Raw genomic sequence first — 24,836 nt, 5'->3', positions numbered from 1 at the left:
ACACACCGTATTTGATTCCATGTCGACGTACATTCCAGGAGGACGTTCCCTATATTGACTGCACGTAGCCCCAGCCTATTACGGAGTATCTATAGTTGAGGCTATGTTGTACTGTTGCGGACTTGGGGAACTTGGGCAGGGTAGCCCTAACCCTGGAGTACCCGAGGCCGGCAGGAGGTTCTGCACGGGCCATGTCGCGGGACCATGCAAAGCGGGAAGCGGGATGGTCTAGCAGGGATTCGTTGCCAGGCCCGCGAGGCAATGATTTGTTTACCAATACGCGCCTCCGTCCCGCCAGAATCCGACTTCCCTTCAATGCATACACCCACGAAGACCATCAGGTCAAGTCTGTCACCATGAGGGTAACAGAGATTATTATAGATGTCCGTTGAACCTCCTCGACCCCACATCAAGCAGCTGTGACTGACAACCGAGCAGGGCTTCAAGTCGTACGCCCAGCGCACCGTCATATCAGGATGGTAAACAACATGTCTCCTTGCGTACGCAGCTGAACGACGACCGCTGACAAGTTTGCAGGGACGAGACATTCAATTCTATCACCGGCCTCAACGGCAGTGGCAAGTCCAATATTCTGGACTCCATTTGTTTCGTCCTGGGCATCACGAACATGACCACTGTTCGAGCGCAAAACTTACAGGTGCGGCTCAAGCTCGCCCTCTCGTGTCTGCTCGTTGTACAGGCCCCATTCTGACCTCTGGCGATCTCAGGACCTGATCTACAAGCGCGGTCAAGCCGGAGTTACGAAAGCTAGTGTCACAATCGTCTTCGATAACCGGGACAAGAACAAGTCACCCATCGGATTCGAGGAATACGCGACCATCAGTGTGACCCGACAGATCGTCCTCGGCGGGACGTCCAAATACCTCATCAATGGCCACCGGGCGCAACAGCAGACCGTACAAAACCTCTTCCAATCAGTAGGCTTGAACATCAACAACCCAAACTTTCTGATCATGCAGGGAAAAATCACAAAAGTCCTGAACATGAAGTCGGTCGAGATTTTGGCCATGATAGAGGAGGCAGCCGGTACCAGGATGTTCGAAGACCGTCGGGACAAGGCATTGAAGACCATGTCGAAGAAGGAAATGAAACTGCAGGAGATCCAGGCGCTCCTGCATGAAGAGATCGAGCCCAAGCTTGAGAAACTTCGTCAGGAAAAGAGGGCGTTTCTCGACTTCCAACAAACGCAAAATGATCTCGAACGGTTGACAAGGCTGGTCGTTGCACATGACTATGTCAGGTATCAGGAGCGGCTCGAGCAATCCGGTTCTGACCTCGACAGCAAGAAGAAGCGGCAGCAGGATCTTGAGGAGTCCGCTGTGAGGCTAAAGAGCGAGATATCTCATTTGGAGGAAGATGTGCAGAGGGTCAAGTCTCAGCGTGACAAAGAGCTGCGAAAAGGCGCCAAGGCACAAGCTCTCGAGGACTCTGTAAAGAAGCTTTCCAACGAACTCGTTCGTCTCGCGACAGTAATGGATCTCAAGAAATCAAGCTTGACCGAGGAGCAAGACCGGAGGATAGCAGGAGAGAAGAACGTCGCGGAACTCGAGGCCGCTCTGCAGGAAAAGACCAAGGTTTTCGACAAGATGAAGGCAAAGCATGACTCCGCAAAGGAAGAGCTCGAGAGGCAGAGCCAGGAAGCCGAATCCAAGGAAGAACTCTTGCAAACTTTGCAAACCGGCGTTGCGTCCAAGGAGGGCCAGGAAAATGGTTATCAGGCCCAACTGCAAGACGCAAGGAGTCGAGCCTCTGCCGCGGGCACTGAGCAAGAACAAGCCAAGATCAAGATTGCTCATCTCGAGAAGCGCATCAAAGAAGAAGAGCCGCGTGCCAAGAAGGCGAAGGAACAGAACGCCGGCTTGCTTAATGAGCTCGAAGGTCTCAAGTCCCAGGCACAGAAGCTCGAGAAGGAGCTCGGCAAGCTCGGTTTCAGCCCCGGTGCAGAGGAGGACTTGTACAAGGAGGAGAGCAGCCTGCAACAGAAGATTCGAAGCCTACGGCAAGAATCGGACGCATTGAAGCGCAGAGTTGCCAACATCGACTTCAACTATGCTGACCCAGTACCGAACTTCGACAGATCCAAGGTCAAGGGTCTTGTCGCCCAGCTATTCACGCTCGACAAAGACCACACCAGAGCTGGAACTGCTCTCGAAATCTGTGCCGGCGGCCGTCTCTACAACGTTGTGGTCGACAACGAGGTGACGGGTACGCAATTGCTCAAAGGTGGCAAGCTGCGAAAGCGTGTCACCATTATCCCTCTCAACAAGATTGCTGCCTTCAAGGCGTCTGCGCAAACGATTGCGACTGCTCAAAGGATTGCCCCGGGGAAGGTCGACTTGGCCCTGTCACTTGTCGGCTATGATGACGAGGTCTCGGCAGCGATGGCATATGTGTTTGGCAACACTCTTGTGTGCGAGGATGCAGACACTGCAAAGAGGGTGACCTTTGACCCCAATGTCCGAATGAGGAGCATCACTCTTCAAGGCGACTCGTACGATCCATCTGGCACCCTCTCTGGTGGCAGTGCGCCAAATTCTAGTGGGGTGTTGGTGACCATGCAAAAGCTCAACGATCTGAACCGACAATTGGCGGAGGCCGAGGCGTCGCTCCGAGAGTTGCAGGCCAAGATTGCTAGGGAGAGGTCAAAATTGGATCAGGCCCGTCGAATCAAGCAAGAACTCGATCTCAAGTCCCACGAGATCAAGCTTGCTGAGGAGCAAATTGGAAGCAACTCGTCCTCATCCATCATCCAGGAGGTGGAGAAAATGAAAGAGAGCATTGTTCAGCTCAAGACGGACATCCAAGAAGCCAAGAAACGCCACGTGGAGGCTACGGCAGATGCCAAACGGATCGAGAAGGACATGAAGGATTTTGACAACAATAAGGACGGAAAGCTGGTGGAGCTGCAGGCTTCCTTGGACAAGCTGCGGTCCTCCCTAGAGAAGAACAGGACATCCGTCAAGACTCTTCAAAAGGAGCTGCAGAACGCCCAGCTAGACTCCGAACAAGTTTCTGGCGACCTTGCTGCTGCGCGGGAGCAGCTCCAGGAAGTCGACTTGGCCATCAAGGCCCAACAAGATGAGATCGCTCAGACGTCTAAGCAGCGGGACGAGCTCAAGGAGACCCACGAAAAGGCACAAGCCGACCTTGATGAAGAGCGGGCTAAGCTGAGCATTTTTGATGATGAACTCCGGGCTCTAGAGGACGCGATGCGTTCGAAAAACTCTCGGATCACGGAGGAAGGCCTAGAAATGCAGAAGCTAGGCCACCAGGTTGAAAAATTCCACAAGGAGCAGCAAACTGCCGTACAGGCCGTCGCTCACATGGAAAAAGAGCACGAGTGGATCGCCGACGAGAAGGACAACTTTGGCCGTTCGGGTACCCCGTACGACTTCAAGAACCACAACATCGGGGAGTGCAAGTCAACGCTGAAGAACCTAACCGAGCGATTCCAAGGCATGAAGAAGAAGATCAACCCCAAGGTCATGAACATGATCGACAGCGTCGAGAAGAAAGAGGCATCATTAAAGCACATGATGAAGACAGTCATTCGTGACAAGAAGAAGATCGAAGAGACCATCATCAGCCTGGACGATTACAAGAAGAAGGCACTGCATGAGACCTGGGAAAAGGTCAATGCCGACTTCGGTGGTATTTTCTCAGAACTGCTGCCCGGAGGCAGTTTCGCAAAGCTGGACCCACCAGAGGGGAAGACCATCAGTGATGGTCTCGAGGTCAAGGTCTGCCTGGGAAAGGTTTGGAAGCAGAGTCTGACAGAGCTGAGTGGTGGTCAGAGGTACGTGTATGCGCATCAATCTCCCTAGAATGGGTTCTAACGTCTCCCGCAGATCTCTTATTGCTCTCTCGCTCATCATGGCACTGTTGCAATTCAAGCCAGCGCCCATGTACATTCTGGACGAAGTTGACGCCGCGCTGGACCTGTCGCACACCCAAAATATCGGCCGTCTGATCAAGACGCGCTTCAAGGGCTCACAGTTCATTGTTGTCAGTCTGAAAGATGGCATGTTCCAGAACGCCAATCGCATCTTTAAGACAAGATTCAGCGAAGGCACGAGTATGGTGCAAGCGCTGACTCCCGCGGATATCAAGTAAGAGGGCGAGACTGTCTTTCCAATTTGTTCGGAGTTCAGGAAATTGGGGGGTTGTCGTCAGCACTGTGTTGCAACGGTTTGCAGCGGTTTGATATCACAAAGTGAAGGCAATCGGAACATTGGAATTGGCATTGGGGGTATTCACGAGTTGATGATGGGCATGTCTATTTTGTCTAATTAGTCCCGAGTCTTGGGTCTGCCGCATTGAATGAATCCTGTGTTGTGCCTCTCCTTTTTGCTACACAGCTTTGAAGAAATGCTCTCCTCTCTCAAGCACCTCTATCGACATGCCCACGACCAGGTGGCTCTCTGGGGATTCGGGCTTGTCGAAAAGGGGCGTCACTTGCATGCCCAGGCAGCCCTTTTTTGGCGCACCCTCGTCAATCTCTCTCCTGGCTCTGAGTGTCCTGTCTGGCTCGACACGGTGGCGAATGCCGGTTGCTGGATTTACATTTGGCAATTTGCATCTATAATATGCGTCAGTATCCTGCGGTCCTATCTATGGGATTGAAGCGCTCCCGCGCGCTCACTCACCTCGTGGTTCGGCACGAAACATGAAAGACCGATTGGTCCTCCTTGTGAGACGGATCCGTGAGCCTGATCTTTGTCCACGAGTCCTCGTCGTATGCAGGAGTGCCACTGACTACAGCCGGAACTTCTATTAGTCCCCAACGGGCGTTTCATATGTGGACCCCAGGAGGTATAGGAGTGCTTGCACGAACCAAAGATGTTGGCGCGGAACCTCTTAGGGTCCAGATCGCGTAGGTCTGCATCCTTCTCGACCCGACTCTCTAATTCTTGCACACTCGACAGCCCGAGGACGTGCAGAGGATACTACACAAATGTTCCCGTCAGTAAAGCAGCTGACAACAGCTTGTGACACGAGTCCTTCTTGTGCAAAGAGGTAGAGGTGCTGCACTCACGGAGTCCTGGAAGCTGACGACCGGCTGGTACCCAGCCGCCTCCTTCGCCGGCGCACACTTGAACACAGGCCGCAAGTCCGCTGGGTCGATGCGGAAGAGCCCCAGGCGGTTGCTCACGCCCAGGTACCGCGCCAGCGCCTCGGGCAGCTCATTCCCCATGTTGAGCGCGGTGACCGTGTCCTGCCAGACGCGCACGCGGTCTCGCTTGTATCCCTTGGCGGTGATATCCGCGGGCGAGGGGAACGCCACGGGGAGTAGCACCTCCTCCTCGGGGACGGCCCTCCAGCCCCTCAGGCACTTGGCCGCGAACGCCTGCAGGAGGCCGGCGGCGCCGGCCCGCCTGTGGGGGAACCGCAGGACCAGGAAGGTGTCGTCCGACTTGGTCTCCCGCTCGCCACCCCTGAGCTTGTCCAGGTCCGGCTGCCACAGCTCCAGCTGGAGCGTCGCGAGCAGGGGGAACGCCCGCTGCGTGATGAACTCCCATGAGGCGGGCTGGTCGTCGCCCTTGGGATCGTTACCTGCGCGCTTGAGCTGGGCAAAGGTGAAGAGCCTGTCGAACTCCAGCCCGGTATGGACGACCTTTGCCTTGGTGACCTCGATGCCCATGCACGACTTGATGGGGTAGATGAAGAGCGACTTGACCGCGGGCGCGCCCGGGCCGGCACGGCCGGCAGCGCGGTGGTCGCGCAGGTTCGACTTTGACGGCTGCAGACCGAGCCTGGTGTGGGTTACCGGGAGTGCATCGCTCTTCCGCGGCGGAAAGGGGGGAAACAGCACGAACACCGGGGCGCAGAAGGCACAGAGGGTCACAATCAGGACCAGTACCGAGGCCGCGTCGAAGGAGGCAGCGGTGGCGGGGATGGTGATGTTACCTGCTGTGGCGTTGGACGCGGGCAGATACTTGTCCATGTACCCCATCCTGTGCGGCGATCGGGCGGTTATACAGTATGCAATGCAGGATAGGCAGAAACACAGTATGTGGGATTGATAAAGTGTATTTCCGCGGCCTCGATATTTCGAGGCTGTATAGAAGTTGGGGGTGAGCTGGCCCGTGAACAGTGTCGGTGTTTGGGCCCACTCGGATGAGGAGGTGTCAGTCATCTTGCGACACTTGAAGGTTTGGGAGACACCTTTCACCGTCTGATTCCTGCCCCTACTAACGCCACGCTACCTACAGCACCTACGTGTTTTAATCCTGTGTTCCCATATTCAACCGACACACCAGGGCCAAGTTGGGATCTTGCGATGCTGGTCTTGGTGTTGCAACGAGTTTTGAACCCTAGGAGCCGACGGAAATTCCTGTATTTCCCGAAGTTGTCCCAGTCCCACACACGAGGCACGCAGCAGAGGTCCGTTGTTGAGCCCCCCCAGAGACCAGGGGCTCGTTTGACGTTTGACAGGCGCTGGAGAGCTCAGACCACCGCGAGTCCGGACTCCGGAGCCCCAGAAAAGCCCTTGGCCCAATGCGAGCGGCAGCTGGCCGAGGGGGCCACGTGGAAAGATTGCCGGGTGGGGGGAGCCTGGCCGAGACAGGCCATGGCGGCCATGGCGGCCTGGCACCTGGCAGTGGCACCCACCTGCCCACTCAGCCCACGGTAACGTAACCCCACAGGGTCGAGACGATGCCCTGGGCAGGAAATCACGCAAGGACTGCTGCGGCTTGCCGCTGCTTGCTTACTGCCCACCGGCGATGAATACCAGCAGTGCTTGGGTAAACCCACAGCAGGCACCCCTTGATATTTCGCTCGCAGCGGATGGCGAAACCGAATGGATATGCCTATCCTCAAACTTTTTCTTCGCAGAGTGTCACCTTTTCGTGGACCGCTCGGCTCGGCTGTGTGCAGCCCGATGGCTGCCCGGCCATCGTGCTGGTAGGCGGCCATTCCCCTGTCGGCTGAGGGTCGGTCATTGTGTAGTGTAGATGAAACCCAGTCGAGATATTAGGGGCTCTCTTCGATGCTACTACCGCCAAAATGCGACGTTGTGAGGCTTCATCTTGGCTGGTCGGTCCAACGGCTTAGCTTTGCTTATTATCGAGATTAGATCACTTGCAGGTACTAGACCGTACGGTGCACTCCTGTATCCTGGCAGCCTGGCTGTACTGTAGACTATCCGTACTCCGTACTGCTGCGACCCAGTGCTGACCATCCCACCAACCCACCTCCCACGTGTGTGTACTTTTACGCGAGTTTGACAGTCGGCAGGATAAATCATGACGGTCACATTCCCCAGAGGCTGTTGCTGCTGTTGCCTCGCGGGCTTGTGATGGATCATGTTTCAAGATAGCCTCTTGCGGCCCACCACCTGACATGCTGACATCCCGCCGTCCAACGGGCCGCTGCGAGCCCAGGCCCAGCACAGTCGCGGATATCTGTGCGGGAATAGTTCTGCAGCGCGGCAGTCGATCGCGCAGTGCCCGATGCCGGACGCTACCTGCCTCTTCCACTGCCCATCGCCATTGCTTGCTGCAGTAAGGTGGCTCCGAGGATTTTGTGGCTTGCGCTTTACCCGACAACGCGACCCGTGGGCGGCATTGAAGCAGGCTGGTGGTTGTGTGGTGGTGGCTGGACATCGGGCGCACCAGGAGAGAGTGTAGATGGCCTGCCTAATCGGGCGGTTCCCAGAACGAAGACTTGCCTAGTTAGCCTTGTGTGGGGCGATCTCTGCCAACTCCCTGGCACGCGGTGGAACACTTTGACGCAGGATAAGGTGCGTATACCGTGCAGTGGATATGCGATCACTGTAGCTGGAAAACGCCAACAGACGTTGCTCGGCATCCCCGTGCCTTGATGAATTGAAGGATGCCAGCAGCCGCCGACAGGTGCATGTCGATGCTCCACGACTTGTGCAGTAGTAGTAGCTGGTGATTGATGGAAGAGACAAGCCCCCGGGGCTACATGCAATGCGAGAGAGGTCAATTGCGTGCGTCCAGCCTTTTGTTAGCTTCGTCGATGCTTGCGCCCCAAAAAATGATCGAAAAAAAATTGGCTGCGCACCCGGCAGAGCGATTTTCGGAGACGCTGGGATAATGTCCCTGGCAGTGGGACAGACTGACAGTGAAGGCTGTGTACAGGAGTGTGCGGGTTGTCGTAAACTACTCACCGGAGATCACACCGGAAAATTGCATCGTACACCAGGTCCTGGAGCCCTGTGGGTCTCAGTGCTCCCTGGCGGGACTGCGAATTTGAGTGCGTGATACAATCGAGATGCCTTATCAAGGGTACGAGAGGTGCGATTTAGTTTGGGGGCATGGCGCCTAGAAAGATTCAACCACAAAATGGGTGGTTTCTGCTCGAGCTCACATGGTCAGTGACCTAGGTAGTACTGTACAGCAGACAAATGTAGTCGCATTTGATGTACTCCGTATGATAAGAGCCCAAGCCTCAAAAGTGTCCGTCGGTGGGCAGAAGAGGGTTGTAGTGATTCCGAATTGGCGGTTCTGAACTAGGGTGGGCAGGTCAACCGCGACCGCCCTGGCGGCCGGCTCTTTTGGGAACGACGGGGCGTCCTGGGCCACTGGCAAGGGGCCCTGCTCGTACTGCGCACGCCGCAGGGCCGCTGGCTGGGCTGGCTGGGCGCTCATGGTCCCAGGTACGCTACTATCCGTTTCCCGTCTGGAAGGCTGGAGCGGTAGCGGGCATCGCTTTCCAAAGAACTGGGACACGGGATTGGCGCAGGCCGGGGCCCGACAGCCTGGGACAGCAAAGATCGCCAGGTACCCGAACTGGAACCGTACGGTAGCTTGGATTGGACTGCGCTGGGATGAAGACTGACTAATAGACAGTCGACTTGCGAACGGCGTGACCTTGGACAACGCCGTCATACAGGAGCCATAGAAGATGGTGTTGTGATAAATACTGTGGCACCGCCGTGCCGAAGACGCATAGCATTTTGGTGCATGACAACGGCCAGGGCCCGCGTGTTGAAGGCCATGTATGTACCTGGCTGGCAGGCTGGCTTGCATGAAGGCGGCAAGGCACAAAATTCGGGATTCGCCCAGAGGGCATGGACGTCAAATCGACTCAAGGCCCGGGCAAGACTGGCGCGGAACACGGGATCCTCTTTCTTGGGGCCGTGTTCGTGCGGTGACTCGAGCGCGTCAAAGACCCGGGCGCGGTGAAATGAGCATGGTGGTGAATCTCGGGAGGCGGAAGCTGGCGAGGATGGGCAAATTGAAGGACAAGAATTCAGGTGGGTGCCCGTCTGAATCAAGAGGAAATGACGACGGCAGGGTAAGGACCGGGACCAGAGGTGAGACCGGGACCAGGAGGGCACCGTTGCTAGGCTGCTAGGCAATGTATCATTGCATGCCTTTGCCTTGGATGTTGGTTGTTGGGAACGGTTAGCCTGGAGTGCTTTCCCACGTGAAGTTCGTCTGATCTTGGGGACGGTCGGCCCCAGCCGCGCAGGCACAGTCGCACTCGGCTGATCGGGCTGACGGGGCTGACCCGAGTGAGTGAACCAGGACCATGGATGGATGGCAGGCTGGCAGGCTGGCGGGCTGGTGAGCTGCGCCGGAGGCACCAAAGCAGAAGCAGCAACACCACCTCCAGCTCGCTGGCCCAGCCCGTGAGCCGTGAGGGGGGCGATTAAAATGGCACATGGGCCAGACGGGCAGGAGATGGAGGAGGGCACACAGCTGGCTGGCTGGCTGGGTGCTGGGGAGTCGGGCAGGCCTTGTGGCAGGGAGGGAGGCGTGGGGCAGCTCAGATGACGACTTGTACATGTACTATGGGCAGGTGTCTCCTGACAGCCGCGCCTCCCGTACCAGTACCCCATGCCGGGGGCATGCAGGGGCGCTCTGATCAGCATGGGCAGGGCGGCCTGACTAATCACCCGAAGCCAGAGGTCGCATGTCGCATGTCGCATGTCGTCCTGCTCAAGCACCCCACATCCTGGCCCCGAAGAACCAGGTTGCCAGGCGAGCCGGAAATGCTGGCCATCATGTAGGTGGGTGCCATGGAAGCCATGGGTGCCAGCCCGCCAACCAACCAGCCTGCCTGCCAGAGAGGAGGGTTGACGGTCGGATGGGGGACGGACGATGCGAGGCCAGATGCGTCTCGTCCATTAATGGCTGTCACGGCACAGCAATCCCATAGTGTGGGTGGGCGGCACATCGAACCTGCATCTTGGGGGGTCCAGGGGGGTCCAGGGGGGGGGGCTTGGATCTGGATCTCGTTGGGCTGGGCTGGGCCAGAGTCTTGCCAGGTCGACCGAGGTCACTCGACACACACTGCACTGGCACTGCAAGGCAAGCATGCTCCAGGCCCGGTCCACTCCCACGATGCCGGTCGCGCGCCTGCCCGCATGGTCGAGCGGTGTCTTGCAGCACAAGAAGGCGCCATCTTGCCTGTGGCGGCCGCAATGGAAGGCGCGAAGAAGTGGAGGAACACGGCGGTGGCTGATAGGTCGAGAGCCACATACGCCGCCTTCTTCAACATCACACGGCTCTCGCTTCCCAACCCTGGGTACTGCTCGTTGATCTCGTCGATCGACAATTCGGGCAGCCACGCAGCTCCTGTGTAGCTCCTGGACTGCCACAGTCCATCCCAGGCCATTGTCCTCACTTTCTCATCCAGGCCACTATTCTCGGATCCACCACTTGCTCCTCTCATGTCACCAGCGCCGCGGCCCGCCAATTCCACGCGTGATGAAGGGTCCCCCCTGGCCAGTGGTGTGGGTTTGCTTGTCCTTGGCCGCTTGATTGCACTCGACCAGGATCAAGCTTTGTCCAGAGCCTGGGTTTCGAATTCTATCATGACAGTGCCAGCCTGCCAGCATGCGCAGTCCCTCCTTGACCTCATCTTGCAATCCTTCTTGGAACATGTGGAGCACTTCTCCAACTTTGGCAGCGGGGCGCTTATCACCAAGGTCCAAAATACATCACGCCGGCATGCCATCGGAAAATGCTGGGATGGGCAAGCCCGCCCTGCTCTTCCACCCCTCCCCCCCCCCACAATGGCCCCGGGAGGGTGTGCTCGTGGGAGCCTCGACTACATGGGGGGCTTGCCTGAGGGTACTGTGTATTCATTTGTACCCCGGTTCCACTGGGATATCCACACAGTACCATCTTGGGGCCCTGGGACGCCTCCTCTGCTCTCGACTTGACCCGTGCTTGCCACAGGAGGCGCCCTCTGCACACTTGCACGGGTGCCCATCCAAGTGCTGCTACAATGGTCTGCCTCGGGACGCCCAGTCAGGTCATTGCTGTGACAAACTGTGGGCTCGGGATAAGCAAGCCCTGTGGGTGGCCATGCCCCCGCCTGTCCACCTCCATCGTCCGAGTTGTCTGTGAGGCCCTGGAGCCGCTCATGGGTCAGTAGTATCAGGAAGTACAGATCCTAAAAAGCCTGCAGGGTATTGCCTGACACGGTCTGTCAAGGGTCCGCCAAACCCCAGCTCATACGCCCATGTGAGATGAGGTCTGAGGTCTAGCCCATGCAGGCGTTACTGTAGGTAGGAATCCTCCACCTCGGTGGTATCCCCAAGCTTCATACCGGCACAGTGCCACGGCATCAGCCAACCTACATGGTACTCGCGCGGTTCCGTGGACTGAGAGTTTCGACTGGGATCTGGCAGTTGCACCCCAAGATCCTCAACCGCTCCATACAGAAATCGCAGGATCAGTAAGGCAGGACCACCTGCTACTTTGTCGACGCAACTCAGGCACCATCCACCCCAGCGAGCGGAAGCAGGACGGGCCATCCCTAGCTGTTCCCATACCCACCAGATGGGAAATACAAAGGTGGCCCTTGTTCAGATATAGGACCAGCATGCCTTAGCACAAAGCTCATCACGGCCGGCCCTGGCGACTACACCCTATCTACGTCTGTCAATCAGTTTGGAAGGTCAACAATTTTCCCAGTCGAAGAATCTGCGATTTTCAACAGAACCACGAATCCAGCAGACACAACGTGTAAGGTAATCTGGATCCCTCGACGGCTGTTTGGACTTCTCGCCGCCAGAAAAGGGCCTTGCTGGATTACTAGGCCGCATGCAACTGACCTCTATGCAGCAAAAGATTCTCTCTACCCCCTTCCACCAACTCCTGCCCAAGTCGCCTCCAGGTGTCCGACCATATTCAACTCTTGGTATACTCCGGAGGCGCGAGTCTCGTCAGCGGATCCAAATCATTGCTAAAGTTTATACCGGCCACTTTCCAGTTGAGAGCCTCAAGGAGCAACGGGGCGTCTGGTCATATTGTTCCCGAACCATTGACTTTCACATCTCCACCTGGCTCACCCTTGGGCGACCAATCGATCACCATCCCCGGGATTTCGGTCTTCCCGGGTTGCCCCTCCGCTCCGTCACTGGCATCAGTGATCTCGTGTCAGACCAAAACGACTCTGAAGAGGCAGACAACACCCAATTAAAACTGATATGCCCGCATAGCAGACCAGCATTCGAGCCCTGAGGAGTGGACCAGCTGCTTCCTTCACGGGAACGTGTTTGCTACCAGAGGCTCTAGTCTCCCTGACCTGGCAGCAGTCACGCAGAACACTGTGGGGGGCTATTCTCGGCTGGCGAATACATCTTCGCTGCATACATACCCTTGTAGGTTGCCACCTCCATAGTCACACCGGTAAGTTTGTTGCAAAAGTCGTACCAGTACCTCAAAATACCACTGTCATCCCCTAGGAGGCATGGCCCTGGCTACATATCTGGGGTACTCAGCAACCTGCCCGCTATCACCCGGGACATTTCCCTCTCCCATACAGAAACGCAGCCCCTCCCTGTGCCTACTCTATCCGAGCGCAGTCTTCACCACATAACCACCTGCCTTTTCTCTGCCTGGCGTTTGGCGGGCCAGTGAATGAAAGCTGATCAATAATACGATCAATCTCAGAACTAGGCTCCCACCGGTGACAGTGGCCCCACTGAAAATCTGAGCCCAAGTCGATATTCCCGTCCCGTCCCGCTATTCAAGTTGCCCCCCCTCCTCTTCGTCGTGGGTACTCCCGGAGCAAGTAGTTTACATACTGCTGTGGTGGCAGGACCTCTGGCCAAAGACAACTACCTTGTGAGCGGACAGACCCTTCGCCTCCTGAGCTCCAACTAATAGCACCATTGCATTACTAGGTCACTCACACCTTTGGACAGTGTCTTGTGCAACAAGTTTCCCTGTATTGTATTTTTCAACAGTTTCGTGCCTTGGCGGAACGTCACAGCTACGACTAAAACCCCCAGTTACGGCGCATCATTTGCGGCCGTCTTCCGGAAAGCGCCTCTCTTTGCTGATTCTCTGCAACGCGTCACGCAACCTCGGTAACCTTTCCCACAACAGCCTGAATCGAGTTCTGTCAAAGGCGCGGGTTGTGGTGCATTGATGCGTCGGATCCCTCACGAATCTACTCCATCTCGGGGATGCTAGAGCAGGCTAGCAATTTTCATCCTTCGCCGACAACGACGACGAGAGTTAAGTAAGATCGATACTCTGCCTAATTCGCACTCCAGTATACAAGACAGGTGCAACTCAGGGAGTCATGAGCGAGTATTACCATAACTTTCTGTCCTCAGTATCGGGACTGGGGGCCAATTCCGGCTTGAGCCCGCAGGATGCGCCGCAAGGACCCCCGCCTGCTTTTGGTACGGGCAGCAGCATCGACCCGAACAAGTTCCAGAACATGACATATTATTCTGGTTTTGCAGAGCCGGCGTTGTTCCAAGCACCAAGGTCTCAGCGAAATAGACGGAAGTCTGCCCCTGGTGCGGATCACATCAAACATAGAAGAACTCGCAGCGGCTGTTTTACCTGCCGGAGTAGAAGAGTCAAGGTGCGCCACAGCCTCGAGCATTTCTCCCCCAACGACCTATTCCTAATGATCATCTAGTGCGACGAGACACATCCCGTTTGTGAACGTGGGCAGCATCCCATTCCGCCACGCACCGTCATTTTGGATATTAACATTGGTGATAGGATGTCGCAAAGGTTCACGAGACTGCGTTTATCCGGATCCACCGTCTTCGAAATACTCCGTCCCACATGGCGGCAAAGATGCGGATACCAGTCGTCAAGCAAGTCCGGCATCCTCAAATGAGGAGGAAGATGACGCAGACCAGGACGGAAGGTTAAGTCCCATCCCAGACGAGGACGAGGACGACTTAGGGAGCGTCTCCGAGCAATCAATGCCGCCCACACAAAGTCTCAGGCACATGAGCACGGCATCCTCTTTGAATCTGAAGCGACTTTTAACTCGAAATCGCCAGCCTTCCGAGACATCTTCTCAAGAAGGCGCCAAAGGCTCGTCGCCGACGAGGTCGATCGGGACGACTAGCAGCAATACTCCCTTGATGGCTAACCTGCCAGATATTGTTTTTGGTGCAGTCCCAGAATTTTCCCATCTCCCAGCCGACTTGAGATATTACCTCGAGTATTTCCTCGAGAATATCACGCATTATCACTACGGTGTACACCGAGACTTTGCTGGCTTCTTCCGAACGACACTTATCAACTTGGCGCTCCGCAATGAGCCATTGCTCCATGCCATCGTTGCTTTCGCGGCATATCATCAGACACTCGGGGACCCGAACGGTCAGCTTCCGGAATTCCTCAAATACTACAACAGAAGTGTCATTTTGCTACTCGACCTTCTCAAGAGTGGGGACAAGCATGAGCTCACAACGCTCTTGACAATATTGCAGCTAGCAACAATAGAGGTACGTGCTGATTGGGCTTGGCTGCGTTTTATGCTAGATCCTAATGTGTGAGGGTAGGAGTACCTCGGCGACTGGGTGAACTTGATGGGCCACCAGAAGGCAGCCCTTGAGATATTGAGTCAGCTCTTCACACCCCAGTCTATCGTAGAAACGTCGCTCAATCGCATCATTCTGTCATGGTATATTCGGTTCGATATTCTTGTCGGGCTCATGGGAGGATTCGTGACGAGCCTTCCACGAGATTGGTTCGTCGCATTCGACGGGCATTGCCGAGCAAGACTAGCAAATGAGCCCGACGATTTGGAGTGGCTATATGAGAAGGCCGAGAACCGTCTTCGCCTGATTTGCCACGACATCAGCCTTCTTGTTGCCAGGCGTGCAAGAGATAACATCGAAGGAGCATCATTCACTACGGAACACGAGACTATCGCCCGGCAATTGCGAGAGTGGAGGGAGACCCTTGAACCCGCGCTCATGGATCCTTCTCGCCGGGTAGTTCTGCCCTCCCATACCCCAGACGAGATGGTCAGATTTTCACCACAGACGGCACCGTTATATGACGCGCCCTTAGCTTCAACGACATTACTCCTTTGCGAATGGCATGCCACGGTAATGATGCATCTGTACCAGGCAAGCCAGGGCACTCAAGGTCAGATTCTATCAGAGCTGGGGAGTTTGTCACAACACGCCGAGGCCATCGGCCAGATCTTCAGCGCTAGTGAGCAATGGGCTTCCGGCCCGAAAGGCTTTCTGATCATGCTCCATCCTTGTCTCACGATTGCATCGATGTTCCTTCCACCGAGCCCCGGCAGCAGTCTATGGTTGAGGAATAAATTTGCCTTGTTAGAAAGCTCTGGGTGAGTGCGGGGCTTGTCCCGCTGCGAATGGCACGGCTGTTGACGCTGACCCGTGTTCCCAACTCACTAGGTATATATTCCCGATCATGGTACGGAAAAGAATGGCGGAGCTCTTCCAGGACGAGACGGTGGTTCGCTGGTGGCTCCCGGATGATCACGGGTTCACTCCCATATTGCAGAGCGTCCGGGCATTTGCAGATGAAAGGAACGAGGCGGCCAGCTCAGCTCGGACGGAGAGCCTTCAGGACATGAAGAACGTGTTCGCAGCCTTGCATCTTGGGGGCGACACGAGTCCTGTTGCAGGAACTGGGGGCAGCATGCTGAGCCCTGCAGAGACAGGAAATGACAGGGGCATTAAAAGTCAAATGGGTTGAAGGCCCAGTGAAAGGTACCCAAGGCAGCATACATCATTGTTCGAAGGGATCGTCTGGATAGCCGTCCCAAGGGGACAGGGAACTCGGCTGGGCTTGGCAAGGTCGTTGTCAGGCAGGCCCGTTCGAAAGAGACGTCGACCATTTGAGGCTGAAAAGTGGGAGACCCGTTCTAGCCCCGGGTGTGGGCTAAAGTTTGTTCCCTGTCCTCAGCCGGCTACTTCCGGTGGGTTGTTTGACCAGTGGGACATTCCAAATCATCAGATTGAGGCCAGCGGTGCGGTCTGATCTGGTAGTTATCAGGTCCAGGGGCGAGTTGCGGCGCGGCGCGGCGCGGCGGCCGTCGTCCATTCTCCTACTACCCCAACCCACCAAGGTCCAGACAACCCTGTCGTTCGAGGGCTGCCGTTGACTAGCCCACTTTATAGACTATGTGACTGACTATCTATCTACCCACTGCCTGGCTCGAACCTGGATCGACACTGCCGCGATGTCATGCTACCTGTCATTTTCCACTCCGATCGACTAGCTGCATAGGGGGGCGGTGTGGCTGGGTCTAATACATCACGGCAAGTTGTGCACAGGTATAAGTACGAATACAATGAATTTATGCAGGGTGGGGGGACTGGATCATCCTGTTTCCCCCGCATACGGCAGGTGTTTAGGAACCAGATCGATGTCAGAGAGAGCGAGCGGCCAAGCTAGCCATGAGAAGAAATAACAGTCCGGCACGGGGTACTGTGTAGAAGAGATAGGGGACGGGGCACACAGCCCACCCTGGGCGGGCCGGCAGATTCCGCGAGGTGAAAGGAACATTTGAAAATTTGGGATCGGCCTTCCCTCCGACGCGGATCCAAAGGAGACAGCAAGACCTCTGGTCAGCCCAGCCGAATGGACAATGCTGAATCGTGACGCGTGCTGTGACGGAGCTGACCACAGTGTGACTAGATCCCGCTACGGTCGCCCAAGACCGCGGATATGCTTTGGGCGCTGCTTCCTGTCTCTCGACGACATGAACAGTGCCGATACTGCCGTGTTCCAGCTCATACAACATCTTTGGATGTCCACTGCCATACAGGGTGTCATTGCGGCCCGCCCATGAGCATGCGTTGACTCGGGGTGGTGGTTGTGGTGGCCAAGGAAAAAAGGGAGCAGAGCGGGAGGGAGATATCTGGGGCTGAGTTGGGATCTGTGGAGCAAAGTGCGTGTCAGATACTTGGCCCAGACAGCTGTCTATCTCACATGTTTTTGAGCTGAAGATTGTGGCGCCGTGTGTGTGCACGCATCTTGCTGGCCGTTCATTTTGCATCAGCACATGCGTGGTGAGCTGTCCGGGGAGGGGAGGAGGGAACCCGGCAAGGCATATGCAAGACCGTTGAAGCAGCGCTGGCCAGTGAGATGGGGCGGGCGACGAGGACAGAGACGCAGCCAGAAAGAAATGGATAGGTGTGGCGCTGGTGTAGTACGAAATGTACTCGTGGTGTCTTGGGTGCTGGCTTTCTGGTTGCTCCCTACTGCCTAGGTACATATGATGCCTTCCCTTCCCTTTCCTTCCCTCCCCTTGGCCCAGGGCATGGCTGTTGGGTCATCCTGTTATGGTATCTCAGGTCTCTGCTCCGGCTGATGGTGGTTCATTCTCGGATGCGTGCCCCTGGTGAGAGGCAGGGAGGATCCTTGGGAGAGGGGAAGCTGGGCGAGGTTATTTATTGCCGGCCAGACTGCAGTAGTCGAATGTGTGGTCTACCACGGCTGCACGGGTGTCGTCTGCACGTTCCTTAGATGGTGGAGACAGATGCGGGTGGTTCCGAGAGGTAGGAGGTATGTGATGGTACGTACTGTGTACGTAGGCTGATGTGCGTCTGACACCGGACAGCCCCATTGCAGACTGCAGGCACGGTGGGAAGTCTGGGTGCTTTTCGCACAAGAGATGACTTGGAACAGCAGAACCTGAGCAGCAGGTTGGCGGCGACACTGCTTTTCAGCCAGTGGTGTTCTGGCTGGGCATGTAGTGTAGCAACAAGCAAGCAGTAGGGCTAGGAAGGTACATACCTACTCCGTACATAGCCGCCTGGGCACCTAGGTATCTACTGGTATCTACTGCCAGGCACAGCCGAGCCGGTGCTGTCCATCAGTAAGCACATCGGGCTGGCCGTTGCACAAGAACTAGCGGCTCAACCTGTTCTCCTCCACCTCGAGTGTTACGGTCGCACTGGAGTGCCAGCAACAGGGGTTCTTGCAGTATACTGCACTACCCGCTCCGTACAGCAGTTGGGTAATAAAGTGTGGACCACTAAGGCAGGCAGGAACTGAAACAGGCAGTCCCCAAGCACCAAAGCACAAGCAAAGCAGGCAAGCAAGCAGGCGACATTGAGGCAAGCAACGGCTTCTGACTGTCATCTACCCGGCCCGGTGCAATTTTTCTAAAAGTCACCAAGTTCAGCTCAGATCGAGGACAGTCCTGGCTCCAGCAGGCCTGCCTCCAGCCATCACCTCTTTGCCAATGAGCCTCGTGCCCTTTCAGCTTGCATAAGGGCTGCCTTCATTTTCCCCCTTCCCGCCAGCCAGCTCATTCCACACGGCCCAAAACTGTTGCTGCCCCTACCACTACCACCACCCTCACTCACGACGGCCCAACCCCAGTGTGCATTGCATTTTGTGCCTGCATGCACGTGCGCACACACCCCTCCACGTCTCCAGGCGGCCCAAGGTCCAAGGCCCAACATCCAAGGCGCGTTTTGCCTGCCTGAGCACACACCCGTGCCCGCTGCTGCCGCTGCCTCTGCCGCTATGCCTGACGATGACCAGCCTCAAGCTGTCAGTGGTGACGTCCCAGAGCCTGAGCCTGAGCCTGAGCCTGAGCCTGAGCCTGAGCCAACCCCAGCCCCCGAGCCGTCCCCCCAGGATGTTGATTTCGTCACCTTGGGAATGTTTATCATTGGTATGTTATGTGCACCATGTGCCTGTGTATATTTTGTCTCGCTCTCTCTTTCCGCTCTCACAGCCTGCCTTTGTCAGCCTGACTTGGTCACACATCTCCTGCTTGTGTTTCGTGTTTCGGCCTGATTGATTGATTGATCGAACGAGTGATGGCCTGCTTGCTGCTGCTGCTGTCCAACCTCCCATGTTCACCATGCTTTCCTTTCCTTGCTTTCCCTTCCCTTCCCTTCTGTCCCTTTTCCTTTGCTCTGCTGTCCATACCTCCTGCGCCTCACATGCCTCTTATGCTCTTCTTCCTGGCTCAGCCAGAGAGTAGCTTTTGCCTCTTTCTCAAGGCCAAGTCCTCCTACCCATCTATCCCCGTACTATCGGGATGTCATCTCCTGTTCTGAGCGATACCACCATGCTGCATGCCGCCCTCAGCCTGGTTGCCTTCCTCTCATATCTATGTCACTACTACCTCGCAAAACCCTATCCTTCTTGGCTGCTGGGCCCCTTCCGGTCCCGGGATCCAGAACATGACCACACCAAAACAGAAGCTGACCCCCAACATGAAGACGACATCGAGTATATAGCCCCCAAGCCTCCCCAGAAGGACGTTTTAGGTGGTGCCGGCTCCTATGCCGCCCTTGGCGCCCGCCTCTTCTCCCCAGGGCCCATCCAGTCAAAGTCCGTTGGGTGGATAGTTGACCAGGGCTCCGACTTTCCCCCAGCCATAACGACCCTCATCGATAGCTGGGAAACGGCCGCACTTGTGCGCCATGACCCTGACAGGAAGTGTACTCGCGGATGGAACGGATATGTGGACGATAACGAGACCAGAGCCTTCAAGTACACTACGCCTAAGAAGCGTCTAGTGGCCTCCGACTTGAGCGGCTCGCCGCTGCTGCAAGCACGTTCCTTCCACATCATCTGCAGTCCCTCGAGGTGTCGGGAGCTGGTTACAGAGCTGCTGACCCTGCGGAAGGAAGAGGCCCCGCCCGAGGACGACGAGGGTCGTGGGGGTTACTCGAGGCCTATCATCATCTGGGAGCCAGTACCTGACCTTTGCACGCCTGACGAGCTTCTCAACCTGACCAACTGCCTGCCCCTCGTGGACGTCTGCAGTCCAAACCACTCGGAGCTTGCTGGCTTCATGGGCGACACTGGTATCGACCCCGAGACAGGCGAGATCAGCACCGTCGCCGTCGAGCAGGCCTGCGAACAGCTCCTCGGCTCCATGCCCCTTTCGAGCTTCACTCTCGTGGTGAGGGCCGGCGAGAAGGGCTGCTATAGTAAGTGCACTCTTGGCGGGCGTCACTTCTGACTGTCTGTTCTCTCATACCGGAAACCTTGACTTACCAAACTTCCAGTTGCCAAGAATGGCGGCCGCAAGAACTCGAAGAAAAGTGGTTCGAAGCAGCGGAAGAAGGTCCATGCCGCACACGGCGGCCTACAACCTGACACCGACATGATGAGTCTCTTCGCAGGCCTTCTGCAGCAGTCCGCCACCGGTGAGGACGGCGGCGACGAGGACGGGACCGCTACCTTCAGCTTCATCCAGGACGAACTCGACGAGGTGGACATCGACCCTGGCCTGGACAAGTGGGTGCCCGCCTTCTTCACCAAAGAGGATGCTGCTGCGGGGAGGGTCGTGGATCCCACCGGCGGCGGGAACACCTTCCTCGGCGGCCTGGCCGTTGCGCTGGCGAGAGGTAAGGCCATGGAGGAGGCCGCGTGCTGGGGTAGCATAGCCGCAAGCTTCGCCATCGAGCAGGTTGGCGTCCCTGAGCTGGGGAAGAATGAAGAGGGCGAGGAGACGTGGAACGGCGACCGAGTGCAGGACAGGCTGGAGGCTTTACAAGCACGCCTTGAGCTACCGGCGGAGTAACGTTCCTTGTGAGCGTGACGGGAAGTGGGAGGGTAGGAAGCGGAAGGGTAGGAAGCGGGAGGGTAGGAAGCGGGAGGGTAGGAAGCGGGAGGGTAGGAAGCGGGAGGGTAGGAAGCGGGAGGGTAGGAAGTGAGAGGGTAGGAAGTGAGAGACTAGCAGGGTAAGAGAATAGGAGGAAGGCTGTGGGGGGAGATGAGGAGGAAGTCAATTAGACCCACAATGGAGACCGTGGGAGACTTTGACGCATGTCTTCAACGCATGCATATTCTACGCCAAAAGCGAGGGCAAAGACCAAGATTTGAAGATACCATGGCTTGACACAGCAGCGGAAAGATCACTATAGACTTGGGACAGGCGTTGGCTGGAGTTGCTTACCACCCGGTAACGGGTTGGACATTTGAAAGACAAAAAGCAAGAATCATGACTCACTTGCCTCGATGCAAACTAAACAGAGCAATCTAACCGGAACACACATAGAATGTTGCTTTCGATATTCACCGGACGCACAATTGTCATTTCCATCCGGAGCCAAGACGCCAGGAAGCCACCACCCATCCAAACATAACAATCCATACCATGCCACACAATATTCGCTCCAGAGACAGACAACATACAATGTGCATGCCATCCTCATCTCATCAACCTCATTAGATCTTGTACACAAGCTGGCCATCAGTGAACCTGCATGGTTCATCACTGTTAGCACTGTCTGACAGAAAGGTACAGTTGTGAGAGCGGGGGATAGCCGTCAGACTTACATAATGCTCATGGCATTCTCGTCCATCCTCTTGAGAGCCTTGATACCCTCGTCTCTGCTGAATGTACCGCGGGAGCCGACCCGCCTGTTGACGCCCTGGATCAGCGCGTCCACGTCCGCCGCGTCGTCCTCGAACAGGTCCGTGCTCATCAGCGGGCCCAGGGCCGCCGTGAAGGTCGAGAAGCGCTCGTCGCTGATCGGAGCGTCCTCCTCGGCGCCCAGGCTCAGGCCCGCGGCGCCGCTGGCCAACTGCGAGTCGTCCTGGCTCTCACCCTCCGCGCTCTGCGACTCGAGCTGCGAGGCCGGCATCGACGACGCGAACGACAGGTTGGACTGGGACTGGGACTGGGACTGGCCGTTGCTGCGGACCGTCCGATTGGAGCGCCGGGGTATGGCCTCCTCGGCCTCGGCCTCTTCCTCCTCTTCCTGCTCTGGCGACTCGTGCGCGCCGTTGGTGCCATTTGCTCCGTTCGCCCTGCTACCGCGGGCGTTGGCCCGGTTCGCCCTCGCGGACGCGCGCGCGGACCGGCTGTTCCGCGCCGAGGCACGTTGGTCCCCTCCCTCGTCGTCATCGCTCGAGGAGTCGTCATCCGAGTCGGAGCTGAGAGGCTGCGCGGTCGTCCGCCTGCGCTTCTTGCGGGACTCATCCTCCACGACCTCCTTGAACAGCGCGAACCGCAGGATGCTCTCGGCGGCCACGGCGTCGCGCTCCTCGACGCGGTTGGACAGCCGCGACTTGGCGTGCGCGGTCGCCAGACGGATGAGCGTCTCGAGCGTACGCACCGTCATGGGACTCGTGCGGCGCTGGTTGCCCTCGAGGTCGTCGTTGCGCAGGCCCACGTAGATGTCGGCAATGCGGTCCGCGGCATCTTGCGACAGGATGGGCTTTATGCGGGTCTTCGCGTACTGGATGTACTTCTTCATGAAGGGTATGCTGAGGACTTTGGGCTTCTTGGAACCACGGCCAGTGACCCCGGCGTGGAGCATTGCGTCATATTTCTCGTACACGTCGGTGGGCCGCTGAGAGTCGTTCTGTGCCTGGCCACCAACGCTGAGGGACTGCTGTACATTCTCTCGCACTGGCGCACCTTCCTCTGTCCCGGCTTGGCGGTACCGGTGCATGCGAAGAACGTGTTCCGATACCTGCCGGTCACGGGTATCCTCGATGTCGTCCGTGACAACAAACAGAAGATCGAAACGCGAGAGGAGCGAGTCGGGCAGCGCAATATTCTTGTGGGGGTCCTTGTGAGGGTCGTACTGGCCAAAGATGGGATTGGCAGCCGCGACAACACTGCATCGTGCGTTAAGTGAAGTGTGGATGCCAGCTTTGGCGATGGTGACGGTCTGCTGCTCCATTACTTCGTGGATGGCGACACGGTCAATGTCGGACATCTTGTCGAATTCATCGATACAGACCACACCGCGGTCGGCCATCACCATGGCACCTGCTTCAAGACGGCGCTCGCCCGTCTCCTTGTCCGAAGTAACAGCAGCTGTGAGACCTACACCCGAAGACCCACGACCAGTTGTCGCAATAGCCAGGGGAGCGGTGTTGAGGACGAACCGCAAGAGCTGGGACTTGGCGGTAGAGGGGTCACCGACCATGAGGATGTTGATGTCACCACGCAAGTGGGTACCATTCTCCAAGTTCTTCTCCATTCCACCCAGAAGCATGAGCAGGATTGCCTTCTTGATGTGGTCGTGGCCGTAAATACTAGGAGCTAGCGACTGGGAGAGCATCTCGAACAGATTCTTGCTCTTGGCGACCTTGTTGATATTTCGCAGGTCTGTATCGGTGATTGGCGCGGTGGCTATGCCACCACCAGACTTTGACGCAAGGAGGACGATATTGTTGGCTAGGATTATCGTCTTGAAAAGCGCGCTGCTGTGATTCGTGTTCCTGTTACCCAGCGTCCTGTAAATCCCGACAAGCTGGATTCGGTCGCCAGGCTTGACCTTGTCGACCAGGTCGTCGTCGAGAATAACATCGACGCCGCGGGGGAGCTGCCCGGCCGGAGCCCGTTCGGGCATCTCTTGTATGGAAATGCTCTGGTGGTCCCTGTACGTGCACCAGCCGTACTCTGTCATCAGCGGGTTCCCCTTGTCGTCTTCTTGTGGGTAGACACTGTTTGTGGTGACGCCGTTGGTCATGGTCTGGTCTCGATATTCCCGAAAGTGGAACTTGTTCTCTGCCTCGTTGTAGTGCACGCTCTTGACGATCTTGGGCCGAATGAGGGAGCATCGTGTCACGATTCCCTCGATCGACACCATGTGGTTGAGGTGATGGGCGGAAAGGGTGCGGGGGTTGCAGGCGTGCAGGCCGAAGCTGCCAGACCAGGCACAGTAGTACATGACTTCGTCGTCAGTCTGGTCTGGCCTCGCTTGTGGAATTGTCTTGACGATTTGTTTGAGGGCATGGTTGAATGCGAGGGTGTAGTTGAAGGGCTCCACGAGGAGGCCCTCTGCGATTTGTGGGTTGTGGTCGCGAACGTGATCTATGTTGACTACCAGCCTCCTCTGGTTCTTCTGCAACATCAGGATAATGTCGGATCTGTAGCTTCGCACATTTTGGTCATCTGTGGACAGCAGTCAGCAGGCGGTCCAATGGTCTCTTGCTTGCAGCTGTGGAGGAGATACGCACGTGGATCGAGGAACTCTTCGGCCTGGCGCACTCGGTCGCGCGCGGCCTCATCGCGCAGCATAAGACTGTCCATGGTGTCGTACTTCGGGCGGATCTGGACACTTCCTATGGCAGATCAAGGCGGGTGGAGGTTTGACTTCGAGGTTTGCAGAAGGAGGTGGAAGGACGGTTGCTGGGCCGCTTGGTTATTGGGGAAGAACAAGAAGGGCACTGCGACTTTTTGGGACGCGTCGACGCGAAGTCGATTTGGGTCGACCGCGTCCTGGCGCGTAAAGTGGCTTCTCTAACAGACACGACTTTTTTCTGCTGCACATTCTGCAGCTCACTCAGGTTCTTCCAGATAGGCTCCAAGATCCCATTTATATCCCTGCAAGCACACCCCCCACCTCTTCCAATCTCCATGTACAGTACACTATCGTCTCGGTCCGCATTGAAGGCTATTTATGATCTCCGCACCACAACCAGCCTGTACAGCACTTGTTCTTGGCTGCATGTTGGCCATGCTGGTCTCATCGCGAGGAAGCATGCGCCACGCATGATTTTGGTTCAGAACATAGCACCTTAAGATCGTGGACCTGCGCAGTAACACAACTTGTGCTCTGGCCTAAAAACCCGTGATCAGAATATCAAAGATGTCGACGAATCGATCATGCGCATGGTCCGAGGTTGTGCGTAAAAGCAAATCTCATT

At 56.6% G+C, this 24,836-nt stretch overlaps 5 protein-coding genes across 5 annotated transcripts; 3 read left to right on the top strand and 2 right to left on the bottom strand.

Moving 5' to 3' along the window:
• Nucleotides 1-356: 356 nt before the first annotated feature.
• Nucleotides 357-4,134, top strand: KVR01_002222 (condensin subunit SMC2; the record flags this gene model as incomplete). The annotated part of the gene is made up of 5 exons (XM_044790990.1): nt 357-383; nt 439-479; nt 538-658; nt 729-3,817; nt 3,870-4,134. 5 exons carry the CDS (start codon nt 357-359, stop codon nt 4,132-4,134), a joined length of 3,543 nt encoding a protein of 1,180 aa, XP_044647237.1.
• Nucleotides 4,135-4,371: 237 nt separating this feature from the next.
• KVR01_002284 (uncharacterized protein) lies at nt 4,372-5,974 on the bottom strand (the record flags this gene model as incomplete). The annotated part of the gene is made up of 4 exons (XM_044783523.1): nt 4,372-4,600; nt 4,668-4,776; nt 4,856-4,967; nt 5,057-5,974. 4 exons carry the CDS (start codon nt 5,972-5,974, stop codon nt 4,372-4,374), a joined length of 1,368 nt encoding a protein of 455 aa, XP_044647299.1.
• Nucleotides 5,975-11,910: 5,936 nt separating this feature from the next.
• Nucleotides 11,911-16,474, top strand: KVR01_003823 (uncharacterized protein). Its single transcript, XM_044792177.1, has 7 exons — nt 11,911-12,610; nt 12,903-13,076; nt 13,136-13,830; nt 13,888-13,915; nt 13,974-14,713; nt 14,771-15,570; nt 15,641-16,474. Exons 3-7 carry the CDS (start codon nt 13,540-13,542, stop codon nt 15,942-15,944), a joined length of 2,163 nt encoding a protein of 720 aa, XP_044648838.1. The 5' UTR covers nt 11,911-12,610; nt 12,903-13,076; nt 13,136-13,539; the 3' UTR covers nt 15,945-16,474.
• A 1,776-nt stretch (nt 16,475-18,250) lies between these two features.
• KVR01_002050 (uncharacterized protein) lies at nt 18,251-20,794 on the top strand. The gene is made up of 2 exons (XM_044790197.1): nt 18,251-20,152; nt 20,231-20,794. The coding sequence occupies exons 1-2, from the start codon at nt 19,252-19,254 to the stop codon at nt 20,746-20,748; spliced, it is 1,419 nt and encodes a 472-aa protein (XP_044647065.1). The 5' UTR covers nt 18,251-19,251; the 3' UTR covers nt 20,749-20,794.
• Nucleotides 20,795-21,395: 601 nt separating this feature from the next.
• KVR01_003907 (MCM DNA helicase complex subunit MCM3) lies at nt 21,396-24,219 on the bottom strand (the record flags this gene model as incomplete). The annotated part of the gene is made up of 3 exons (XM_044784453.1): nt 21,396-21,429; nt 21,507-24,081; nt 24,147-24,219. The coding sequence occupies 3 exons, from the start codon at nt 24,217-24,219 to the stop codon at nt 21,396-21,398; spliced, it is 2,682 nt and encodes an 893-aa protein (XP_044648922.1).
• Between the last annotated feature and the right edge of the window lie 617 nt (nt 24,220-24,836).

This window comes from Diaporthe batatas (genome assembly GCF_019321695.1).
Source record: "Diaporthe batatas strain CRI 302-4 chromosome Unknown Contig00003, whole genome shotgun sequence".
In the NCBI taxonomy this organism is placed as follows: Eukaryota; Fungi; Ascomycota; class Sordariomycetes; order Diaporthales; family Diaporthaceae; genus Diaporthe; species Diaporthe batatas.
This window is presented reverse-complemented; position numbering and strand designations above follow the sequence as displayed.